Raw genomic sequence first — 25,471 nt, forward strand, 5'->3', positions numbered from 1 at the left:
AACTAGTTAAGTAAAAATGTCACCCAAGTGTAACTGGTGGATATTTGGGGTATCTCTGGTTCATGAGTAACCTTTTTGAGACTCGCTAGTTAAATATAGCAGTCGACTGGTTAACATTTCATGCTCACAGTGCAGTAGTGCAGGGTTCGATTCCGGCTCCAGCCTTCCTGTGTGGAGTTTGTATGTTCTCCCCGTGCCTGCGTGGGTTTTCTCTGGGCCCGCAACCCTCATGAGGATAAGCGGATTGGAAAATTGATGGATGGATTGATAGTGAATTATCAAGGCTTCAAGGGGTTAAAACTAGTCAACTAGTGATTGTTTTATCCGTCACTAGTTAACTAGTATTTCATAACACACATGTTAACTCGTGCAGGAAATCATGGGTCACTAGTTAACATTTTAGAATACATCCATGTTTGACTAGTTGACAAGTTTCCGAAAATTTGTGACTAGTCAGAGTTTGTATGCAACTGGTACGACAAGGTGCATAACTAGGGTGGGTGAGTGTCCAACTAGTGCTGAAAAAGACAGAACTAGTTCAATACCAGCTGCACCACCGTGTGGTACGGTGCTTGCATGGTGTCCTTGCGAGAGATTCTGCAGCGCGTTGATACAGCAGCTGAGAACATCATTAGTGTCTCTCTTCCCCCACTCGTGGACATTTACAACTCTCGTCTGACCCGTAAAGCCATTCAGATCGCAGGTGACCCGACCCACCCATCTGACACCCTCTTCGACTTGCTGCTCTTGATAGTCTGTGTATTGCTATTTGTTGTTTTATTTGTTTGTATTTATATATGTATGTATTTTTGTGCAGTTCCGTGTTGCTGCCCTTATTTTTTAGCTGTGTGTGTTTCAATCCACTGCATGTTTGCACTGGTTGAGACAAAGGTAATTTCATCTGTGCTGTATGTTGCACATAGAGCATATTTGACAATAAAGCTTGACTTGATTTGACACTAATATCAGATATCAAAGATATGTAATATAAATGCTCGGCGATACATGTGCCCTGGCGACATGGATATCAAGTCTATCCCATTAACTGCGTTTGCTTTCTGTGAAATTGCGAATCGGGATCCTGATTCATCCGGGTGAATATTCTGCCTTTCGGATTCATGTTGCGCCATCAAGCGACCGGAAACGGTCAAGACATCAGGAGGGCGGGCACTCAAGGCTGTTGCGAGCTGTCGTTACCGATCACAACAGGCGTCAACAGTCGATCTCTTAACCCGGTTCAAGCTTGAGAAGCAGTTCGTGACCACTCAGCGCTCTGAGTTTAAATGCCATGCACTGAGAGCATTTCCCATCAAATCTCTGATGATATATTGCAGCAAAATGCTCAATGAGTTTTCACGTGTGCTAAGAAATGGCGAAGTCGGATGGTGGCGCTATCGCAGTGATACATTCGCAGAACAGGTGAGTGAGTCGGTGAAATGTTGGAGCTATTCCTCGGGATCGTTGTTGGTTATTTCGGCGTCCCCTTGACTCGACCCGCCTTCGAGCCAGAGCTACAATACAGGAAACACCGAGGATCTATCCGGGGCCTCTATTCTCCACTGTTGAGGTTAGGCTCGAAATAGCAGGAAATATTGATTGTCGAGCATCGTAATACAGTTACGGTACGTTCGTACGAATTGATGTTACTATAATAGTATCTTAAATAAACATGTAAAGTGTAGAATCACAAGTTAGGACTTAACTTAAGAGCAACCTTTGTTTGCATTTTCCCTGTACAGTATTGTTAATTTTTTATGTTGCCCACATGAATTATTAAAGATGAAAGATAATAGTGGGTAATGAAAATACAGCTGTTACCAAGCGTCGCCCTCTTAGAATAATGACATAAGTCATTCAAGCGTTAAGCAGCTCCTCAGGATACTGGTCAACTGTGCTAAAATCAACCACATCCTGAGTTAAACAGATCATTGAATCCTACATCTAAAATGACATTATTAACAAATATAATATAATCGGTATTTGGTTCAGTTTTTTGGGAAAAATTGAAACGATGACTTCGGTCGGTCATTATCTTAGGAAGGGGAATTTGTAGAGCAATATTGGTGTCATCAAGACATTTACAGGTATTTCTACACTGTTGTAACATTCCCTTATTCATTGAGTGACACTGTAGTAATACAAAATAATGATTACTGCTCTAATATACAGCCCAATCATCATCAAATTTGGATAATTATTCCTAATTAAATTGTAATGACAGAATTGTATTTTCATCCACTGAACGCAAAATTCCATTGTCTGAGCAGATCTAAAATAGTGCCCAAATTCATGTGAGAATCTGAAAGTTATATCTGAGAAAAGTTGAGGATCCCTTGTTTTACTCAAAGTGACAAAGCCTTTTTCTGTTTCAGTATGGCTAGCAAGAATTGCACTCTCCGCTGCACGTTTTCAGCACCCAGCCACAGTGCTACTCTCCTCCAGGGCTTGTCAATATTGAGGGCTCAAGGCCAACTTCTTGACGTGGTGCTGGCCATCAATGAGGAGCGTTTCCAGGTCCACAAAGCTGTGCTGGCCGCTTGTAGTGATTACTTCAGGTCAGTGTGGACCACAAGACTATCTCAGATTCCATTTACATTTTAAATTCAAATTGACTTCCGCACTCAAAGCAAAACACTGAGCACAACTAGACTGAAAGCAATTTGGTGGAGAGAGAAAGGTAATGCACTGGAATGCATTAGATTAAATCTGATCATTAGTCTGCAGTTAAACAGGAGTTAGCATACCTTGAAGAGCTACTGCACCTAGTGGACTGATATGAACTAACATGAATAATGACTCCAACACAAGAGGAGTCAATTGAAACAATGAGAGAATTATCCAAATTCTTCAAAAAGGTAAACCATCACGCAATTTCGCAAAAGATGTTCGTTGCTCACAGTCAACAGTGTATAAAATCTGGAACAAGTACAGAGAACATGGGAAAGTTGCTAAAGGCAAGCATACTTCAAACATTGGGTTTGGGGGCGGAAATCCATGTGCTGTCTTAACCCGTGGGATTATTCAGAACCATGTAGAGAAGATTTCAGGTCTTTGTGAAAAGGTGGATAATCCCCATACTCTTTTCTTATCATTGAGAACTTTGTTAAAGAAAGTAGCTGTCGAGTGTGATTTCAGACGAAATGTTGAGAAAGATTTAACGTTTGCTTGTGTTTGTGTTGCAGAGCTATGTTCACTGGCGGCATGAAGGAGTCCAATCAAAATACCATTGAGCTTGAAGGTTTGTCTGCCCGGGGCCTGAAGCATATTATCGACTTTGCTTACAGTTCGGAAGTCACTTTAGATCTGGACTGCATTCAGGATGTCCTTGGAGCAGCTGTCTTCCTCCAGATGGTCCCTGTTGTTGAACTCTGTGAAGAGTTCCTCCAGTCAGCCATGAGTGTTAAAACATGCCTGCACATTGACCAGATGGCAACCACCTTCAGTTTGTCTTCCCTCAAGGCGTCGGTGGACGCCTTCACTTTTTGCCACTTCCTTCAAATAGCCGAGGAGGAGGACTTCCTGCACATTCCCATGGAGCGCCTGGTCTTCTTTCTGCAGAGCAACAAGCTGAAAAATTGCCGGGAGATTGATCTCTTCCATGCAGCTATTCGATGGCTCCGGCACGATGAGTCTCGTCGCGCTCAAGCGAGCAATGTCCTCTGCCATGTGCGCTTCCCACTCATGCGTTCATCTGAGCTGGTGGACACTATTCAGAGGGTAGATATCATGGTGGAGGACGTGCAATGCCGCCAGTACCTCCTGGAGGCCTTCAATTACCAAATTCTTCCATTCCGACAGCATGAGATGCAGTCACCACGCACGCTCATTCGTTCTGATGTCGTATCATTAATAACCTTTGGCGGGACCCCGTACACAGACAACGACCGCCTGGTAAGCACCAAGGTGTATTATCTCCCTGATCCTGCTTCCCGTCAGTTTAAGGAGTTGACCGAGATGGACACAGGGTGCAGCCACGCCTGCATCGCCGTCCTTGACAACTTTGTGTATGTTGTGGGTGGGCAGCATTTGCAGTATCGCAGTGGAGAAGGTGCTGTTGACAGCTGTATGCGCTTTGATCCGCACTTGAACCAGTGGCTCCGCATCCAACCAATGCAGGAGGCCCGCATCCAGTTTCTTCTCAATGTCTTGAACGGAAAACTGTATGCAACTGGAGGGCGCAATCGATCTGGCAGTCTGTCATCTGTGGAGTGCTACTGCCCAAAGAAAAATGAGTGGACCTACGTGGAGCCATTAAAACGCAGAATTTGGGGTCATGCAGGGACCCCATGTGGAGAAAAGCTATACATTTCCGGTGGTTATGGCGTCTCTTTGGATGACATGAAAATCCTTCACTGTTATGACCCAGTGGCTGACCAGTGGAACTTCAGAGCGCCCATGAACGAACCTAGAGTGCTGCATGCCATGATATGCAGTCGAGATCGGGTCTATGCTTTGGGTGGACGTGTGGACCATGTGGACCGCTGTTTTGATGTGCTGGCTGTCGAGCATTACGATCCACAGAGTGACCAGTGGACAACCATCAGCCCCATGAGAGCAGGCCAGTCCGAGGCTGGCTGTTGCCTACTGAATGGAAAAATCTACATTGTCGGGGGCTACAACTGGCACTTGAACAACGTCACGAGCATTGTCCAGGTGTACAATACAGAGACTGATGAGTGGGAGAGAGATTTACATTTTCCAGAATCCTTAGCTGGGATTGCTTGCACACCAATCGTACTTGCGCAGTCACACGTTGAATATCTGACCTCTTGGATGTGAAAATCTGCGTTATTCAGGCTCCTATAATTCAAGACAAGGAGCGTAAATGGCAGGCATGGGATGAAGTGAGTTCAATTTCATCATAACATGGATCTTCACGGCACAATACAGTTCGATGATGCGTTCGTACATCATTACTTGACATCGCTGCACGTGTTACTTCCTTTTGTTGGAGTTAACGTTTTGATCATTTCACATTTGATTTGGGGCAAATTGATATTCCATCAAGGTTGAAGCCCCGACGAGACCCACGATGGATGTATTTCCGGGAAGGACGAAGGACGATGTCCGGGAAGTGGTGTAGCGCTGGTGGAGAGCCCGACCGGAGCCTGAGAAGATCTGTCACCGAGTACTGTAGCAGTCCTCCCACAATCATCTCGCTTTGTGACTGCTACTTCAGTAAACCAGCAAGCGTTGGACTTGTGTGAGACTGACTTCTCTGCTGTTGCTGCTCTGAAAAGCAAATACAGGTCCATGCTACACATTGAGCAGGAGCTGAGAGTTGCTGTGTCCTGCTTCAAACTTTGCTTTGAAAATCTGTGCATTACTAAACATGCTCATTGTAGCCATTAATCCAGACATCATCTTTGAGCTAAAAAAAAAATCTGCACAAATTATATATTTTTGTTTTGCAGGTTAGTTTTTTTTAAAATATTGTGCTCCTGAGTAAATGTTGGTGATCAGTTTGAATGCATTATTATTTATTGATTCTATGTACTTTTATTTTTCAGTCTCGTATGGTTAGACATGTTTATCGTTTAATTCAGGATTTTATTTTATTTTTGAATTTCAGATGCACTTTAAATCTTTTCTGTTACAATTAATAAAGCTATTCTTTGTTTTAAGTTGGTCCATATTTCTTTTTAAATTCTCTTTCCATCTTAAATATAAGATGGCTCGAAGCATGGTGCCCACATCTGTGGAGAAATGCTGTCATCCTCCCCTTCCACAAAAAGGGTAAAGATCCACGAGTGATTGGCTCATACCACCTAATAGCCAATGACAATTTTACAGTTTAACCCCAGCGACTCGCTATCAGACAATTATGAGTCCCGTTATGCATTTAGAGTCCCAAATTTCGAATTCTGAAATGGTCTACTTATTCAATTGCATATGATAATAACACAAACAACAATAATATACGTTGATAATATGTTTATTGCTTATAAACAATAAACATATTATGTTTATTGTTTAATATGTTTATTGCTTATAAACAAATGCAGCAAACATTTAAATAACTCCGGCATACAAGATTCGCTGAGAAATAGGTTCTGACCAGAATCAGAATCGTCTTTATTGGCCTAGTATGTAGAACACATAAGGAATTTGTCTGCGGTATAACACGCGGCATTGGTATCATCATAAACAAGGACATGAAAAATAAGTATGGAAGGACATTCCGTAATGTAAGTTGTTGAGGAATGGGAGCTGTCAATTTGCTCTTGGCCCTCCTTTGACACAGGTTCTTTTATCTCTCTATGGTGGAAGAAGACCCAACACCAAGTCGTCTTTTGGTATGCATGGTGAGTAGAGAGGGAGATAGTTTGGGATCTTTCCCATGACTGTTATGCCATCTTGTGGCAACTTAAATGAGCTTCTATAGACTTTTCTAATACAGAGACAATGATTTGCCATGTCTTGTAGGAATCTTCCTTGAATTGTGTGGAAATGCTGTTCTGTATTTTACGTTTTCAGCACAAAGAACTGGTTTAGGTCTAACGTTGTGTATTTTCTCAGTTCTCACTGTCGTGCAAGGTTCGCCATTCGCGGACAGTATTTAGACTCCACAGAGTAAGACTGATGCATCACATTGATACCCTACTTGGCTCGCGAAGATTTAGTTGCCCAAAACGTGGGCATATTGACAACGAAAAGGTGGGCGGGGCTACATTCCGTCCGAGCCCCCCTTCCCGCGCACGTAGGCGCCGATTGTGCGTGATGACGAGACCCGAAGGCCCAGACGTGGTGCGTAACGTAACATTCCATTCAGAGAAGAGAGAAAGATGGCGTCCTCTAACAATCCCCGCAAATTTAGCGAAAAAATCGCTTTGCATAACCAGAAACAGGCGGAAGAAACTGCGGCATTCGAAGAGGTCATGAAAGACTTGAATATCACCAGAGCTGCACGGGTAAGACGTGCATAACCCGTTTTTCGCATTTTGTTGCAACGCTGTCTGGCAGCTCGCGAATGCTGTGAAAATAAATGTGAACGTTTATGCGGAGTGAACGCGTCGGTTGCAACAACAACACGCCGCTACTGGATAATCTCCCCCCCCCCCCCTTTTTAAAAAGAAAATCTGCAAGGAAAACGCCCATAATAATACGACACCTTTTGCGCTAATTAGCCTAGTTAGTACAGTGGAGCTTAGAATGAAGGTGCACCTGTCCTCTCGCTGTCTGATGTGAACAGGCACCACTGACAGTTAATTAGCGAATGAATCGTTTGGCTTGTAAATCACGACTTTACAAGGCAGGCACTTATATGTCGATAAACTGTCCGTATTGATGGAGAACTGTGAAGCGCGTATATTGGCAAGCCTCGCTAACATTAGCATTAATGTTCGTCGCTTTTTCCAGCTGTGGTTTGTTTTGATCCTGTTCTCTGCCAGCTACATTAGCACGCTAATATGCTGCATAACACTCATTTTAAACACTGCAAATAAATGAATATTTCAGTTGACATTCATTTTTAAAATCTGATTTCTGCTATCTCTCTATATTTGACAATCGTTGTCATTATCGGTTCATGTTCAATAAAATAATACACAAACAAACATTCGGAAAGGCTTTTCACGTGTACAACGATGTGTGCAGTTTTTATGCTGTTGGGCTTTTTTGTCTTGTAATTTGAAATGCAAAATCTATATGGTTAGATGACATTTTCTGCATTTGATTATTTATGATCGGGATACATATTTGAACACCTAATTTGTTTTCTAGATGTTTACTTTTTTTTTAATCATCACTGATCAGTGTACCTGTATACAAAAAGGCAATGTTTTAGCTCTATTTCTTGAAATAAGATCAGTGTAAACAACAGTTTTTGGTCTCTGCGTTTCCATTGGACCGAACATCATTTCATTGCATTAGATCATACTATTTATTCCATGTTGACTGGCTGGAGCGCACACTCTCCATGTGTTTGTATGAACCGAAGTGAGTTTGGTCCAAAGGGAAATGTGTCAGGTGTGTTTCAAATTAGAACCAATCCTGACCATATTGACAACTGTCTGAAATGATTGACATACATCAATCATCCTCATCTGCCTGAAGTCATTAGGTTTCATGTCAGGTAATCAATGTGTTATTTTAAACTGGGGATTAGTTAGGCATCATTCATTTTTTTGCTTTACTTTTTCTAAAGTCAAACTCGCCATGCTCTCATGCTGTCATGCAATTTTACTTTGCACAGTTGCAGTTACAGAAGACCCAGTATTTGCAACTGGGGCAGAATCGTGGACAGTACTATGGAGGCTCACTGCCCAATGTCAATCAGATTGGAAATGGCAACATTGACCTGCCTTTTCAGGTGAGCCCTTAGCCTTTCTTGGCTGGTTTGTTTTTGTCCAAAGAAACCCTCAGGATAAATGTATATAATTGGGTTTAATAATACAAAAATCAATCCAGTCATAGATTGGACAGTTTCTTTTTTTCTTCTTCTTCTTTTTTGGGGGGTGGGGCAATGCAAATCAGTGGCATTGGTGGACAAGGAGTTCTTTTGGATCTTCTGGTTCACAACCAAATGGCAGCAAGATGTTTACATCAGTTCTTCACTGCAATGGAATTTGGTTTTCAAAATTTGTTGTATGTCATTGCTTGTCATGGCTTTCCATTCTAAGATACATTTGCCAGCTCAAGCTTCAGTATGGGGCCCATGGCTTGACTCATTTTGAAATGAACACATTTACACCATTAGTCCTGAGACCTTTCTTGTACTTCTTGGAGTGTTGTTGCATGAGATGGCTTTATTGTTGCCCTCAGTGACCTGTGAGTGTGTTCACTCTAGAATTCTGTGTTGGACACCAGTCGCACAACCAGGCACCACGGTTTGGTGGATCGTGTTTACCGTGAACGAAATCGCATCACTTCTCCACACCGCCGGCCTCTTTCAGTTGACAAACATGGACGCCAAATATCCTTTTTTAAGCTCACGCTATGGACAAATATTATTTCCTTTGTTTGAACCGTTAAGGTATTTATTTCTACATAAAACCATTTGTTTATTCATCATTCAGCAAAGCTAAACCACTGTGAATTGAGCCATAAGACTGAATTTGCGTGAGCTGTATTTTTCCAGTAACAGGTGATGTACCAAATGGGTTATAAGAATGTACCAAGATTAGTGCTGTGTGATATAACAATATACAATCTATTGTAGTGTTGCATGAAAATGTTTACCCGACAATCTAACTCTCGATGGTTTACATAGGAGTTTTATGTGTGTAGGCTATTGGAGTAGGTCTGTTGTTACAATGATGCGCCTGAGGCAGTAACAGAACATCATCATCTTTGTGCCTCACTCTCCAAGCATGACTAATCGATTTACACTCAGTCCAACTGTTACACGAATGTAAATACATTGGTTGGTTCGTCATGCCTGGAGATTGTGACAAAAGGATGATAAGGCAACAAGTTACCCTCCACGCTGCTCAACTGCAAGATGAGTTCATTAAACGGTGTGTGTGCAGTGTGCATGCACTTCAAGGCAGTATAAATTTGAGGGATTTTTTTAAAAGTGTCTTTTGATGCCTTACACCTTAAATGTTGAGCTAACATTTTATGAGCAATGAGTTTGTTTGTTTGTTTGTTTATTGAACATAAAACATATACAGTAATAATTTGACAGAAATTAAGGTAGTAAAAAGAAAGAAATCAGTCTTCATTCAACACAGTTATGTTCAAGGGAGTAGAATGAAGTAAAAAAACGTATCTAGTCCTACCCCGTTATGTGTTTATATCTACTAAATCATTTTTATATCAATCAGAAAAGAAAAAGTAAGAAGTCTCCATTAAGGCTCATACTTTACCCTTAACCGTGATATTTTTACAACTTTTGGTTTGTATCGGGATTATATACATCCTCACCCTGGCACTCTTGTGTCAATTTTCTCTTGTATTCATAATGTATATTTCGATACCTTTCTCTATTTATCAACTTAGTTCTGATTTATCATTATATTTAATGTTTAGAATTTACCATTTTAACTCTGATTGATGTAGGTTGTTTGTACTATTTTTTTGAATTTGTTTTTGAACTCAGCAAGGGATTTACTCATTTTCAGGACCGTTTCGAGATTATTCCACAGATTAACACCTTTGCTAGATACACTTCTTTGCTTGATGTTTGTTCTTGTTTTGAGTTTTTTGAATAAGTTGGTACCTCTTAATTCATAGTCGCTTTCTCGAATTTCGAAAAACTTCTGAATGTTTTGGCAGAGCAGGTTATTGTGTGCTTTGTACATTAATTGGGCGATTTTTAAAGTCAACCAGGTTATAAAATTTCATCGTATTTAATTTGATAAATAGTGGATTTGTGGGTTCCGTATATTTTGATCTATTAATAATTCGAATTGCTTTTTTTTGTAGTTTGAGAATAGGGAGTGTGTTTGTTTTGCAGGCATTTCCCCATATTTCCACACAGTAGGTCATATATGGTAATAATAATGAAGTGTATAATGTGTACAAAGATCTCTTATTTACCACTTCCTTGGTTTTGTAGAGGATCCCTACGGTCTTGGCTATTTTTCTTTTTACGTTATCGATATGTGGTAACATAGTTTTGAGTCTATTACTAATCCGAAACTTGGTTTCATACACTCTTTCTATTTCAATTGAGTTTACCATAATTTTAGCTTGGTGTTTGATTGGTCTTGTGCCAAAAACAATTAACTGAGTGAAACTTAATGTAATGCAGCAAAACAACCCTACATTGTGGTAGCATTTTTAGATCACCTACAAATACTTTTATATAGCACGGCTAGCGGAGCATGGTTGTAAACAAATCATGTTAGAGTTTAGCAGAGACAGCCTGCAGAGTCCGTGCTAAAAAGAGAGAACCGTAATGCCAGGCTTTATAAAGTCAATGTGTCGACTGAAAAACGGTAATCTGCTAAATATTTTGCCGTCAAGTCGCAGGTTCTTTTCGACCACTTCAAGGACTGTATTAAGAAAGCACAAATTTATGACAAAGCACTCATCATACGATCAAATTAACAGCGATGAAAAGGGGGGGAGGAGACATGGCCCATGCTTTAGCAGTACTTAGTTTTGGGAAAATGATCTCTGATCTCTCAAGCCTCCAAAAAAATCAACTTTTCCTATTTCTCAGCCTGTTAAACACGTGAAACAGATTGTTTTAAAAAGCAAGTAAGAGTTTTCATTTCATGTCCAAAAATACCGTATTGGCCCGAACATAAGACGGCCCTGATTATTAGACTACCCCCTCTTTTGACTCAAGTTTGAAAAAGTACTTTTTGAACACCAATTTCATTTTTATACAGAAAATAATTACGATATGTCTGAAACAAATGATTCAAATAATATATTTGAGAGAAAAGCATGTTATTTTGCCTTATTGAAATCTTAATATCTGAACATCTAAATATGTAAACTAAAGTGCAATCACATTCGTAAATGAATGGCTTCTGGTTTTTGAAATGTAAATGACATTATAACTTCTCCTCAGCTGCCGGTTAACCTGGCCGATCTTTGACCCACTTTTCTCCAGATTGTCGCTACGTTTCTCCATTTTCTGTTATCTCTTCTATTATTTTCTTCTTTTCTTTCTTACCACTATTTTTTTATTTTTCTTCTTCGTTATACCGCTATTTTTATATTTATTCTTTGTGACGGGTTCGCTTTAGCCTGGGGAGTCACGTTCAGCATTCGCTTCAATGGTATCTGGCACCATCTAACGAGGTGAATGGGTATAATGTCTAGACCCCGAATATAAGACTACCCCCACTTTTTCTGTCTTATTTCAATGCAAAAAACACCGTCTTGTGTTCGGGCCAATACGGTATTTACCTAAACTTGGAAACCGTTCATTAATTAGTATTTTTACTGATTAAATGATATGCATATTTATGTTACCTTCAGTACTTTATTGTATTTATTTAAATTCTTTGCATTCTTTATTCTATTCCTTGAATTTTTTTGGAATGCCACTCTCTTCTTCCACATTAGTTTTTATTGTATTTTGATCTTTTATTTGATTGTATGAAATTTCTGTATGAGGTGTGTCAGGAAATAAAATTGTGTCCATATCACACAGCACTAACTGAGACGAGATTACTGTACATTACATGTTGTTTGTATTTTTAAAGGTAGTTTCTCAAGTCATGTGATACTTAGCATGACAGTACATGTTCATGTGGCTTCTACAGGGTGGCCCACTTAAAAGTAGCCCGGATTTTTTTTTAAATTAAAATATTTTTTTAATTTTTTTTCAAAACATGTATTTAATTACGTGAATGTTACAAGTGACCCAAGTCTTTCCAAAACCTGTTTTTATTACTTACAGGTTACAAGAGATGCTGGAAGTGTCCCCCATTGACATCTATACATTTTTGAGCACGGCACAGGATGTTGGCTGATACTGACTGCAGCTCTGCTAAGGTGATGCTTCGGATAGTGTTGGTGATGTTCTGTTTGAGTTCGTTCAGGGTATGAGGATTATTTGCGTACACCTTTTCTTTTAAATTCCCCCATAGATAAAAATCGCATGAGGTCAGGTCCGGAGACCGTGGTGGCCATAACCCCTTGCTCACAGTTCGCTCTTCCGTAAAGACTTCATGAATGGATGCCAGTGACATGTGGGACGTGTGACAAGGGGTTATGGCCACCACGGTCTCCGGACCTGACCTCATGCGATTTTTATCTATGGCGGAATTTAAAAGAAAAGGTGTACGCAAATAATCCTCATACCCTGAACGAACTCAAACAGAACATCACCAACACTATCCGAAGCATCACCTTAGCAGAGCTGCAGTCAGTATCAGCCAACATCCTGTGCCGTGCTCAAAAATGTATAGATGTCAATGGGGGACACTTCCAGCATCTCTTGTAACCTGTAAGTAATAAAAACAGGTTTTGGAAAGACTTGGGTCACTTGTAACATTCACGTAATTAAATACATGTTTTGAAAAAAATTTTAAAAATATTTTAATTTAAAAAAAAATCCGGGCTACTTTTAAGTGGGCCACCCTGTATTACTATTCTGCTTTGACAATAATGAGGCACTGACTCAAACCTTTTTATTTGTTCTTGAAGCTAGCAAATACTTGAGGAATTCTGTTGTTGATTGGCTCTCTTTGGCCAAATGAGGCAAGAGGCATGAAATTAAGCTCGGGACAATTTTTCATTCCTTCTTTTTTATTAGCCCTAACTCAATTCACATCGACAGCTGCCCCTACAGCTCAGTTTACCTCTCCCCGCCACCAGACACAAGCTGGAGAAGGTAAGCAATCTTCCCCTTTGCCATTTTACAGAATAAAACCCAGGACAGACAATATTGCAAAAATTAAATTACATGAAACTCAGCTGCGCACAAGCTGAGCTACGGGCGATATATTGTATATTTGTAACGGAGCACTTGTTTTTGTCGGATCTTTTAAATGCCTACACTATACTGCCCATTTGAGATTTCAAAGCCATTCAGATGAAACCTCATCTCTCATACAGGACAAATTCAGACTCTGCCTTACACCAGAGCACCATGAATCCCAAACCCCAAGAGGTGTTTGCTGGCGGATCACAGGAGCTTCAACCCAAACGAGGTGATGGAATATGTGCTGGCAAAAAAAACACAGGACTACTTTGATTAATGAATCTCCGCAGTCCTCGTACACAAAATGTCACAAAGCCACATGTTCTACTTCAGCGGGTGCAGATCGCGACCATTTGTCAAGTATTTATATTGCTGCAAAGATACGGCTCGCTCCTTCAGCTTGCCGCCACTTCTGTATTTTGCCGCCTCCGGAGGAGCGGAATCTCTGAATTGAAATTGCTCCATGTACAGCACTTTGTATGCAGCTATGGCTGTTTGAAAGTGCTCTATAAATACTGTTGACTTGACTTGACTTGAATGGAGCTGACTCAAGGTGATGGAGAAAGCCAGATCAATAATTCACTGATCTTCCACGGGTTGTCTGCAAAACCTTGATATAGGGAAACCTTAATTGGTCGGCATCTACCCAGTCTGTCTGGTGGTCACCTTGCTATTTTTAGGCTCCCTGGAATCATGAGTGCAGCCCCGTAATCTGCCTGACTGGCTGGGATATTGATGACTCATTTCTTGGCCTGATTTGAAACATGGTGTTTTGCAATCGCCAGCAACTTTGTCTGGCTGTTTGACTAATTAGTACTGCTGCTAACAGTGCCTGGGACGGAGAGCGTGGAGACAAATGTAGACAACGATGCACAGAAACAGCTGTGGGATGACAAGAAGGTACTAACGGGAAAGGGAAGGGCTGCATGCTTTGTCGTAGTCCACGTATGCAAAACTTCAAATTGGAAATGGAGGTTTGTCTTGTCTTCAGGGGGATTCACCAAACCACAACACATGTGATGTCCCAGGAATCAAGTGAGTGTCTGTCACACATTGCATGATCATCTTGAAGATTGAATCCTTGTCTTTGGCGGAGAGGACAGTTTTATAAGTGATTAAAAAAATGTTTTTTTTTTGGGGGGGGGGGGTAGTATTTTCCCATCACCAGACCAGGAACTGAACCCAGCGGTGCTACCTGCTGCACACAACACAGGCGGCTCATTGCCTGATCTCACCAACATCCAGTTCCCTCCTCCTTTGTCCACCCCACTGGACCCCGAAGACACAGTTGCCTTCCCTTCCCTCAGCTCGTCCAACAGCACAGGCAGCCTCACCACGAACCTCACCCATCTAGGCATCAGCGCAGCCAGTCATGGTATCAACTGCCCTACCCGCCAAAAAATGCGAAGCACTAGCAGATTTTGTACATACAATTTAATATAAGCTGCACATTATTTGAGCAAATACAGCAGCAGTACACTTGAGCTGATGTTGAAACTGTTGACTTTTAGCAGTTTGTTGTCCGTTTAAACCATTAGATCAGAAAACCTTTATTAGTCTCGCAATGGAGAAATTCCCAATTTACAGCAGCAAAGCTATGAAAGGAAGAAGTAGAACAACAAAATATAGGAGCTGCTGGAAAGGCAGCCACTCTCGCGGCACCATTTTGAAGTCAAAATAACAAAAATAACACAACACATAGGGGAAAACATATCTTTTAAAATCTACATTATTGCTCAGCACTGGGGAAATGTGTCAAGGGTGTCGTGAGCAACAATAACCCAGAGTGTGATATTGTTCAATTTGGATGCTCTGTAGCTGCATTTCTCACACCTGCGCTTCTCATTTTTGCCCCCCCCCCCCCCCAACAACCAAGGGATTCCTACTTCCTCCCAGCCAACCATGACTGTAACAGAACAACGCCGCCAGCCCCCCGTGGTGCCACTTACACTAAGCACCGACCTCCATCTTCAGAAGTCCACACAGCAGTTGTCGCCCACCCTCTCCTCACCTGTTAACATCACACAGGTGACAGCTTGCTCATGCCTTTTGTTTTACTCTCAGCGAACCAGGTTTGCACAATCCGCAAAGGTTGAGTTGAGGAAACGAGAGCGCTTCTCGTTTGTCTGAAAATGCTCAAAATACTTGGGCAATATGTTACAGAGTAGCAAAAAAACCCCTACTCTTTTCACTAATCTTTAATCAGTAACTCGAATTTGAATGGTTGTCATCGCACAGTGTACAATCAAAGTTTATTAACGATGGAGTCAGACCGCTCTGAAAACAAATCGAATCATAACCCCGATTACTGAGATAACTTGTCAATTCCAATCCTGTTATTTTTGCCTTATGTGGTTTTCCGGTAGATATTTCCAACAGAACAGCAAACCCTGGAGCAACAGCTTTCCCAGTTCCCTCTTTTCAACCATCTGACTGCTCAGGCACAGGCTCAGTTGCTCAGCGACCTGCAGAAGCAGCCGCCGCAGGGTATCCAGCTCATCACGCTGCCTGCTCCTCCTTCCACTGCTACAGGCCCCGCCACTGCCAACAGCCCATCCCCGGACAGCCAGACCTCAGCCAGCATCAGCTCGGTAAGACCGCAAGAACCCCAAACCTCCTGTGCTGCAGAATTCCAGAGAACAAAAATGAAGTATTGTCCCGTATCCTAACTTACTACAACTTTTACTACACCAAAGGATGAGTCGCTGTTATTGTACAATTCCATTTGCAAAAACTGCAGATGAAGTGGGGATCTACAAAGCCATTTTGCTTTTAGCGAGCGTTCCATTACACAGAATGCAATGACTGAATGCTTATCTGAAGCCGCCTCACAGCATCATCCTTTGAGATTTGTGTGTGACTAGCATGGAGCTAAGCGCTCGCTAACCCTCTTCCTTCCAACAGTATCGCAATCAGACTGGCTCACCAGCCACTCAGTCTCCAACCTCCCCAGTCTCCAATCAAGGCTTCTCCCCCGGCGGCTCGCCTCAAGTAAGAGCCCACCCACCAAGCTTGCTGCTTTTTGGGGAAGGGCTTTGTTCCAGGGGGGGAAGCTAATACTTGATAGGCTGCTTTTTATCCTTTTGCATCGGTTGTGGTGTAACTTAACTCACTTCTTCTTCACACTTGTCGCTGTCTGCTGTGCATGACTTTACAGCCAGTTTATTGATGGGGGTCCCCATCTTTAGACTTCCTCCGAGTTGTTCATCTTTTTCCACTTTCTCATTCGGAACTCATGGGCAGATGTATTTTAGCGGCTATTGGAGCCCAGTAGTCCAATACATCTGCTCTTCACATAAACATAAACATCCATCTCTCTTTTCCAAGAAAGTCGTCACCATTACCATAAAACATTTGCTAGACGGATCAGGGATGTTGCGTGTATTTTTACACGTACACAGCAAAGGGTGAGACAAGGGAAACCAACTTTGACACAACTAGTTAAGGATGGGTAGATTAACCTGTTGTTGGCAAATTCTACATTGTTACCCTTCCATTTTTTTCAATTCGAAGAATATCTACCTCTGTATGTAATTACCATTACTCTTGTTATTGAAGGAAAATCTGTTGTCCAGGAACAGTAACCAAAAAAACCCCTTAAAACTTACCTCATAAATATCACTCTGAGATCTGTAGTAGTAATTGGACAAAAGTAATGTATGTTTAGAGGAAGCCTGGGCTGTAATGTACTTGCTGTAAGGGACTCTACTATTTACAGCCAATCATCCAATGTTGACTATTTTTAACTGTTACTTCATCCTATATCTCTTAAGGTCAACTTCCATTCTTTTTTTTCAGGCAGGGTGGTGCTCCTAATTCATAGTTTTCAATACCCCATTTCCAACCCCAGCCAGGGCCACTGCTATGCTTAGTTGGTGGTTAAAAGTTCTTACGAAGAACGCGTTTGGTTTTCCATCGGCAAAGAGCCAAGTAGGAGTTGCATCATTACTTCATCGGAAAGCGTCCAAACGTCATTGCTTACGTTGGCGCTTACCCAAGAGCACTTGCGCTGTTTTTAGTAATAATAATAATAATGACACAATACAATGCATATTTATTTATATTGTGTTTTCACAACAGCTTCAACAATAATAGTAGTGCACTGTATGCATCTGGTAGCAACTTAGCATAGCATCGATTATACTTGGATGAAGTATACAACAGTCAGGGATGTGCAATCATCTTTCTTAATCATTGTAGATGATCATGAGGCTAGCTACGAGATCTGACATTGCATGCTATCTGGGCACATCCACAATCGCTTTTCTGGTGGGACACAATTGTGCCAGAGTTCACCGCTCACCAGTTTCTGCAAAACTTCTGTGTGTCTGGGGAGTCATTCCTCTCTACATCTGCGATCGTCATGGCGTAGTTGGTGCCAGAGTCTTGCCCAACAAGTAATTGGGGCTAGCTTAAGCACCAGAGCTGGAGTCAATTTCGGTGGAGGAAAAAGAAAGAACTGGGCACGGGGATGGAACTAGCACACCTGCGGTTGAAAAGGTCCATAATTGGTCAGTTTGTTGCTCGGGCTCGGCAGATTCATCGAGAAAAAAAATGCAACCTCTAGTTGGTGTGACAGTTTACTAAGTGTACCGAAGGGCCACAATGTAGAGTATTAAATGTGAGTGATACAATAAATGAAGGCCATATAAAAGAAACAAACATGGTCACTGTGAGACCATCAGCCCAATCCAAAGAAATGAAAAGCGTCCTTTTTTCGATTGGTTCTCAGTCTCACCTGTACTATTGAAGCTACCAATTCTCAGACTCCTGTCATAGTGGCCTAGTTGTCGTCCCTGCCGCAGTGCGCTGTGCCAAGAGCGATTTCATGCGCCCTCAGTCCAGTTTCATTTTGACAGTAACTTATTCATCTGTGTCATTTACAAACAATAGGGTAGTGATCAGGGTAGTGCTAGTGGTCCTATGGAAGGACTGGAATTTCCCTTTATGAAATGTCCGTGCTGTGCCATGAAGCGGCCTGTTGAGGTCAGTGGACCACTGCAATACCGTGATTGGTCTCCGCTAGTTGGCCGGCGCTAACAGCCACATCATAGCCTCACAGTTTGGCAGTGTCATATTTTATGTTGGATGTGTTCAATTTTACTCCTTGTAAATCCATTACAGGAGACCACCCGCTCATTTCATTCATCGCCTATTTTCTTTTGGAAAGATCACAACACTGACCGGCTTCCTCATGAATATTATCCGCTTCTGTCACTGCTATAGTACCATTGCTGTGCCACTCACCTTTGCTTGCATTTTCTGTTGCTCGGGGTGTCTGCTTTAGGCCTGGATAACTTTACACACGACTCATTTTAATTTCTCTATTGATGATGTTCTTTCCATCCAGCCTGAATTGTGTGGCGCTTGTATTCTTCTTGCAGCATATTCCTGTGGTGAGCAGCATATTTGGTGACTCCTTTTACGATCAGCAGGTGGCATCGAGGCAGACCAACGCTTTGTCTCACCAGGTGACGTTTTCACTATCCCCAATACATGGCAGTATACGCAAACAGTACCTTTCATCTAAATTTACTCAGTTTCTTCATTTTAAAGTTGGAACAATTCAACATGATCGAGAACTCCATAAGCTCTACCAGCCTGTACACGCAGTGCTCCACCCTCAACTATACTCAAGCCGCTATGATGGGTCTTAGCGGCGGCAGCCTTCAAGAATCTCAGCACCTTGGCTACAGTAGTCATGGCAACATTCCCAACATAATCTTAACAGGTAAGTTATGCACATACCTCTCACTGCGCCATTGTTGCACTGCCACAGAGTCTTTTAAGGATCTCTGGTATTCGTTATCAATGCTTCATCCCTTGCAGGCGCTATCTGATCGATTTATCACTGTGAAATTGGAATACAGTATTGTATAATTTTCAAGTCATCAACTGTTAACTTATGATTTTAATGATTTCAAACAAATCTCCCAATAATTTGCAGTATTTTGTCAAAAATAAAAACTTTTCGGTCTATAGTGCTGTTCCAAATTATTATGCACAGAAGTATTCCAAGACATTTTCTAGCTTGTAACTGAAAAAAGTCATTTCTTGAATATGCAGCATCAGGAGGTTGTATTTGCGGAAATCCTAAGCTATTTCAATCAACAACATCTTGGCAGGTCAAGTTACATTTAAACGTATGACCTCTTATTTAATAGCAGCTTTGCAATTCTTACATTGATTGAACTTGTGAGCTTATGGCCAGCTTCTCCTTGAATTTCTTTCTCGGATGTCAAAATAGCCTACCGGACCTGCTGGTTGGATGTGAACTGCCTCCCAACCTCATATCTTGTTTTTGCTTGGATGCGTCAAAGGCTCTCATTTGTCAGTGGAGGAATGGGGCCACGCACAAGTTTCTCCCTGTATATGCCCACAAGATTACATGCTGCAGTGGAACTTCTTGTGCAATATGATGGTGCAAAGTCATCCATAATGACTTTGTTTCGCAAAATTAAGTTCTTAATTTTTTATCATCAAAGAAACTACCGGTAGGCAGAAACTCCAAATACCTTTCAACGGGTATTTTCACACCTTTAAGGACCTGAAAGTGGCCAACCAAATCTCTCCCCAAGATTCTGGCTCAAAACATGACTCTCCCATGCTGACATTGGAGCCTTTTTTGGGACATGATGGCCATCCATCATATTGTGGGCATTGGCGCTCTTGAGTGGTTTAGGTCCTATTTAGCTGACAGAACCTTTTGGGGTTAGCCTTGGCTGCTCTGAGTCACGGACTGCCCCGCTGTCATGTGGTGTTCCACAGGGCACAATTCTGGGGCCTCTGCTGTTCTCACTCATTCAAATGATCAGCTCAAGCGCAAGCCTTTCAGAAGCCCAATTACGATCTTGATCATTTCCACAATTGTATGAATGCATGGTCACGACCGCAGGGTGAAAGCAGCACCAGTGTTTTTCCGCCACATGCACACCCACTTGTTTCTTTGATGTCACACATTGCAGTCACAGGTGAGTCTCCGCCGAGCCTCTCCAAAGAGCTCACCAATTCACTGGCGGGCGTCGGTGACGTTAGCTTTGATGCGGACTCTCAGTTCCCTCTGGATGAGCTAAAGATCGACCCCCTCACCCTGGATGGGCTGCACATGCTCAATGACCCCGACATGGTGCTGGCTGACCCCGCCACCGAGGACACGTTCAGGATGGACAGGCTGTGATGTGACCCGCTTGGCTGACTGATGACGGCGAGCAACCAGAAGGAGGATAAACACTTGAACGTGTGAATGGAGGAGGTGAGACAAAAGGGCAGGGTTGAGCCCTCTCCCTTGTTGCATGGCCATCCAGCGGCCCGACCTCGCCCTCGACTCGGTAAAAGCTCTTTGACACAACGACGCGCCACCAAAAGAATGCAGGGAAAAGGACGTCCTGTGGCTTTCGGGTGAATGGCCGCGATGTCCTCTTTTTTTAAATTTTTTTATTTTAATTTATTTTTAAGAGATTGGTCGCTCAGCGCTTTTGCTAGCACAGCTGTGTTTACAGTGCACCATTAAATGCCACATATTTTCAGAAAATGCATTTTTTTTTTCTTATTCATATTAGATTTAATATTTATTTTTATTTATATTACTGTTATGATATTTCTTTATATTTGCTGGTAGCGGGAAACTGCAGACATTGGACTAAAGCATTTGTATTGGTCATCTTAAAAGGGGGGAAAAAAAGCTGCTGGTTTTCCTGCCTGCAATTTATCGGGTCTTCAACAACTATCACACTCAGAGCTTTACTTTTGACAACCAAATGTTTCTTTTTTGTTTTTTTAATCATGCACATGTCTTTTAATGCCGTATGTTATGTGATTTTTTTCTTTGTGAGAATATTTTTCGTTGGGTTTCATACAGCCGATGCCAAAATGCTCTCGGTAGGCATAGTGTAAATCTGCACTGATGTAATTTATTTATGAATTTTGAACATATTTCACTTGTGTCTGTATTTAGGCTACCGCTAGTTGTTTATTGAAGGAGTGCAAAACCTCCCCATAGTTGCTCTTCAGTGTTCGATGTGCCATATTCATTGCTGTAGCCCAGAAGTGACGGTCAACTCATCATAATTTTTATGCCGAAAAACACACACAGGCTCCAAAAGCAGTTTAAAAAAAAAAAATTACTTTATTTTATTATTATTTTTTTAGAAGATCAGGTATAACCACGTAACTGGAAAGCAGAATGAATTTTCTGGAAAAGAAAAGCCAGCAGACTGGTCTTTCAGGGAAGGAAGCTGTCTGTTTCGTAACTGGCAAACTCTCAAATTTTAACTCTTTTGGAAGTCGTCACTGTGAAAATCACCCGATTTTGCCTTACATGAATATTCTACTGTTAAGTGTCTAATGTAACGACGTATTTTCGTAAATTCTTGAACCATTTTCTTGTATTTGACAGAGGCATATGTTTTTGTTCAGTGCTCTTTGTGATTATGTTGTGTAAAGTCTGACAAATCAATGTACTGTATTTTGTAGCGGTACACTTTATAGCCAAATTATTGACGTTTTATTAAGTGGCGGAAAAGGGGGGGGGGGGTGTCAAAATGTCGATAAATGCGACGGATCGCAAATATGGGGAGGCTTTTTGCTCCTTAAAGGGGAAGCTCTAACAAAAACACTGTTCAACATGACCACGCGAGGCAAACTGCGTGCGCCGACGGGCGTTTTTTAACAATTCAGCAATTCCGAGAAGATATTTCTGTTACAGTACCTCTCTTGAGAGTGTCTTAACATAGGAAATGGGAAGACGAGCATCAAATGGTCTTTCATGGAAACGGTTCACATATTTAGGTGTCTGATAGGCCATTTTTCACCAGACTGATCTCCATCTCGTGGTGCAAACAACCAGAATGGTGACAAAAATAATCAGGGATGTGGTCCAATCACAAACTGTTTACAGATTTTCCCAATTCATGTTTGCAAAGAGTTTTATCTTCAATACCATCAGCTCGCTCTTACATTCAGATTCAGCAGAAAACGACCCATGGTGGCCTTTTGTCAGAGTTTCCCTGAGAGTTGTGTTTTTTGTGCAGTGCGTGCTCTTGTTTGGTATTATTCGAGCATTTGTGTACAGACATGCTGATCATTTGTGCTTACTACTCAACGCTTGGGATCCGTTCCCAGCGCCACCATCGAGTGGGGCTCACGGAAGTCTTTTTACTGTTACGCATGAGTCGGCTGTACTTTGGACAGGTGTGTGGTTCCTATGCAAGCAAGACTAAAACATAACTTTGAAAGGGGGGGGGAAGAAAATCCGTCTTGGGGTTCCTACAAGTAGTCTGGCGCATATCAGTTGAAAAGTTGTTGCTGCCATACATTCAATTTACTATTACGGAGATGCGACAGTATATTACAGACATTCTGTTGAATTCCTCAAGTGCTTTGGAGCCGAACTGCTTTTTAATGAAGCGTTACAATTTGAGTTTGCGATCAGTACTTGGATCTTTCGAAGGCCAATCCAGGCTGTGTTCAAGCACACAAGAACCCAACTGGTTGATTTGAGCAACGTGCTAGGGCATGTTGCTCAAGCACAAGTGTACGCGGCTTCCACGCGGATATTTGAGTTTGTTGAAGCTGTTCATGGCGAACAAGAGCTGTAGGGTGATACAATGCAATTGGCCCATTGTGAATCTTTTTTTTCTCTTTTTCATTTTGACCTTTGAAAATTTACTCTTAAAACTGACCTCCAAAAAAACAAAATGAAACAAACAAAAAACCCAGACATGTCAAGAAAACCAAGATGGATTTTTACTTTTTACAACTGCTGTTTTCATTCATCCAGTCAGTCAGTCGAGCTGAGCAATGGCAGCCTTTGGAAGGTCTCTGTCCTTTCCGTCTGTAATGCTGAATAATCCTTATTGTACATACACATTATAGCTGATACAATGCATGAAGAATCTGGCAGGTCAACCCTCTGAATGAAAGCCTTGATAGCTTGGTAGAACGTACAGCTGTCACAAAGTTTCGAGGGGTGCATGTGGGGCTTCTCCTGTGCAGCAGTTAATTTTGTTAACTCTTTAGTGACCTCCAAGTCTGTATTATGCTACTTCATGACTCGAAGAAAAAAAAAAAAAAAAGAAGAATGTACCAAGTGTGGCAGTATCCTAGTCACCAAAGGACACGGGGAATCTTGGTCAGACTGGACTGGAATCCACATTCGTCCTCTTGTTGCGGTCTCTCTCGCTTCCTGCCGTAGCATCTCAACGCATACGAGCACGTATTCTCATTAGAAAACTGCGTCCAACCCCTTTGGCGCCGCAGGCTTGTCGAGGAAAGATGGCAGTTTGGCATGCACATTATTTGTTTTGCATTAGTGGACCTGAAGCTTCTGCGTTGCGGTCGGCCGCATGACCTGATACACACGAAGCAGATTTTGTATGCCGTGTATGCGATCATTCTTGGCTCGATCTCTGCTCAAGTGACATCAGATATGATTGTTGTTTTGATTTGTTCCTCTTTCTGTATCGTTAAGTGTCATGTCAAGTTTTTTGGGCCATGTGAGGTGTTTTGTTCATGCCTTTCCTGTTTTTGTGCAATGTTTAGTCCACTAGTTGCTTCGCACTTTATTTGTGATTCCCTGGCTTTTGAACCGGGACTCATTTGCCTGATTGGAATGCTGACTGTTTCACACCAGACGTGTACTCCGGAGATATTTTCATGTCAAAGAAAAGATGAATTCTCTATTTTTGTTTTGTAAACTATATTTCAGCTTGTCTCGTTGTTGTTTTTAATCTGTGAAGACTTTAGGGGATGCAAATATAGAAAGGGCTTACTTTGGTGCAGCTTGCGCTCTTGTGTTGCAAAGGAACGTTGCTCCGAATGTAATTATTGTAGGTCATTTTAACCCCCGCCACACAAACACCCACCAGCGCACTAAATCACCTCAAGCTTTCTGTTGTGGTTATCTGTCGGGCAAACTAAAAACGAAATCTCGGCTGAGGAAGTACCAAGGCACTACATCAACTGCCAGAATCTAGTGCTGCATTCTAACTACAAAGTTGGTGAAAAGCTATATTTATGATGTCACGGCAGCACGCTTTCGATCGGAATCTTGCTTCATCGGATGCTTTCTGCAAGAACCCAGTGAGGTGATGGCGTATTTTGTCCCAAGTTTTTCTTGTGTCAGACATTGGAGGTGCTCTTGAGCTTGCTTGCTGAAAGTGTGGTTGAATGAATGACCAAAAGAATGAATGATGTGCACCAGACACAAGTGAGGCAGCTAATACAACTTTATAAAATAAGGACAATGGCTACACGGTTAATTATGGTTTTGCAAAAGATAACTTGTTTATTCGTCAACGTTCTGTCCCTTTTTTGTTTTTTTAAGTGCGGAACCCATCAGTGAGGTGGTGTGTGACTTTTGCAATATTTGGTTGTGGTGAAAAAGGGGCAACTCTCCAGGCTCATGGATAGAAACTGCAGGATGTACAGATCACCTCAAAGTCTTGCTTTCTTGATCATGTGGCTTACCTGCATGCTTTGGTTTGAGGTGTGTCTTACCTGCAGGGACTATTGAGCACAACATGCACTCATTTTGGCTTCAAAATTCATTTAAGGTGAACCGTCTCAAAAGGCTGAGAAAGACATTCTGTGTTTTGAAGGTGGATTCTTCTATCGGTCCTTATTGCTTGTATGTTGCTTTGTTTTTTTTTTTTTGGGGGGGGGGGGGTCAGACTAAACGGTCCCTTTAATTCCACGCCATTTTCTAAAGAACTGTACAGTTCATTCAAGTAAAGGCTCCAGAAAATTGCAAGTTACTGTAAGTTCCTCTTAAAGCTTCTAGTGAGAATAGCATTTTATCACTGTTGTCCTGTAAGTCGTAGTAACCGATCTGTAGATATTTATTTGTTGCCATGTGATTCTCCTAATATGACCGTTTGTTTATAGGCTGAAAGAAAAATGTCAATTAAATTGAATGTGGATGACATATTTTTCTGCACATCGTCTTGATTTGCAAAATGTTCCGACTGCGAAACTTTCAATATGGCAGCGTGTTGCTGTGGACATGCATGATGTTTTAACCCTGCTGTATTTTGTCTTTTTTTTTGTAATCTGTATTTCCAAATACAAATCTGAAAGATTATTTTCGATACGTGCATGCTTGTGAAATGTTAAGTTTGATTACCACTAAAATCTGTTGAGTTA

The 25,471-nt window shown here is 41.7% G+C and overlaps 2 protein-coding genes across 4 annotated transcripts; both read left to right on the forward strand.

The window, feature by feature from the left end:
• Positions 1 to 1,167: 1,167 nt before the first annotated feature.
• klhl26 (kelch-like family member 26) lies at positions 1,168 to 5,605 on the forward strand. 2 transcript variants are annotated; one of them, XM_052073914.1, is made up of 3 exons: positions 1,168 to 1,419; positions 2,373 to 2,555; positions 3,183 to 5,602. In XM_052073914.1, exons 1-3 carry the CDS (start codon positions 1,370 to 1,372, stop codon positions 4,777 to 4,779), a joined length of 1,830 nt encoding a protein of 609 aa, XP_051929874.1. In that variant the 5' UTR covers positions 1,168 to 1,369; the 3' UTR covers positions 4,780 to 5,602. The 2 variants fall into 2 exon arrangements, with proteins under 2 accessions (XP_051929874.1, XP_051929875.1); XM_052073915.1 differs by lacking the exon at positions 2,373 to 2,555 and having other exon boundaries at positions 3,183 to 5,605.
• A 1,119-nt stretch (positions 5,606 to 6,724) lies between these two features.
• Positions 6,725 to 25,471, forward strand: crtc1b (CREB regulated transcription coactivator 1b). Of its 2 annotated transcripts, XM_052073916.1 has the most exons (14): positions 6,725 to 6,911; positions 8,195 to 8,311; positions 8,789 to 8,914; positions 13,179 to 13,240; positions 13,465 to 13,559; positions 14,160 to 14,230; positions 14,322 to 14,365; positions 14,482 to 14,705; positions 15,207 to 15,358; positions 15,697 to 15,921; positions 16,235 to 16,321; positions 18,715 to 18,801; positions 18,887 to 19,061; positions 20,296 to 25,471. In XM_052073916.1, exons 1-14 carry the CDS (start codon positions 6,786 to 6,788, stop codon positions 20,505 to 20,507), a joined length of 1,803 nt encoding a protein of 600 aa, XP_051929876.1. In that variant the 5' UTR covers positions 6,725 to 6,785; the 3' UTR covers positions 20,508 to 25,471. The 2 variants fall into 2 exon arrangements, with proteins under 2 accessions (XP_051929876.1, XP_051929877.1); XM_052073917.1 differs by lacking the exon at positions 16,235 to 16,321.

The sequence above is a fragment of the Hippocampus zosterae genome, chromosome 8 (assembly GCF_025434085.1).
Source record: "Hippocampus zosterae strain Florida chromosome 8, ASM2543408v3, whole genome shotgun sequence".
Taxonomy (NCBI): domain Eukaryota; kingdom Metazoa; phylum Chordata; class Actinopteri; order Syngnathiformes; family Syngnathidae; genus Hippocampus; species Hippocampus zosterae.

What these genes read in the sequence shown, in the direction of transcription:
- klhl26 (XM_052073914.1), top strand. Translation starts at nt 1,370, where the DNA reads ATGGCGAAGTCGGATGGTGGCGCTATCGCAGTGATACATTCGCAGAAC. An exon ending in GTGATACATTCGCAGAACAG is followed by an intron (nt 1,420 to 2,372) that starts GTGAGTGAGTCG and finishes TTTCTGTTTCAG; the next exon opens with TATGGCTAGCAAGAATTGCA. An exon ending in GCTTGTAGTGATTACTTCAG is followed by an intron (nt 2,556 to 3,182) that starts GTCAGTGTGGAC and finishes TTTGTGTTGCAG; the next exon opens with AGCTATGTTCACTGGCGGCA.
- crtc1b (XM_052073916.1), top strand. Translation starts at nt 6,786, where the DNA reads ATGGCGTCCTCTAACAATCCCCGCAAATTTAGCGAAAAAATCGCTTTG. An exon ending in ACATTGACCTGCCTTTTCAG is followed by an intron (nt 8,312 to 8,788) that starts GTGAGCCCTTAG and finishes TGTTCACTCTAG; the next exon opens with AATTCTGTGTTGGACACCAG. An exon ending in AGCTGTGGGATGACAAGAAG is followed by an intron (nt 14,231 to 14,321) that starts GTACTAACGGGA and finishes TCTTGTCTTCAG; the next exon opens with GGGGATTCACCAAACCACAA.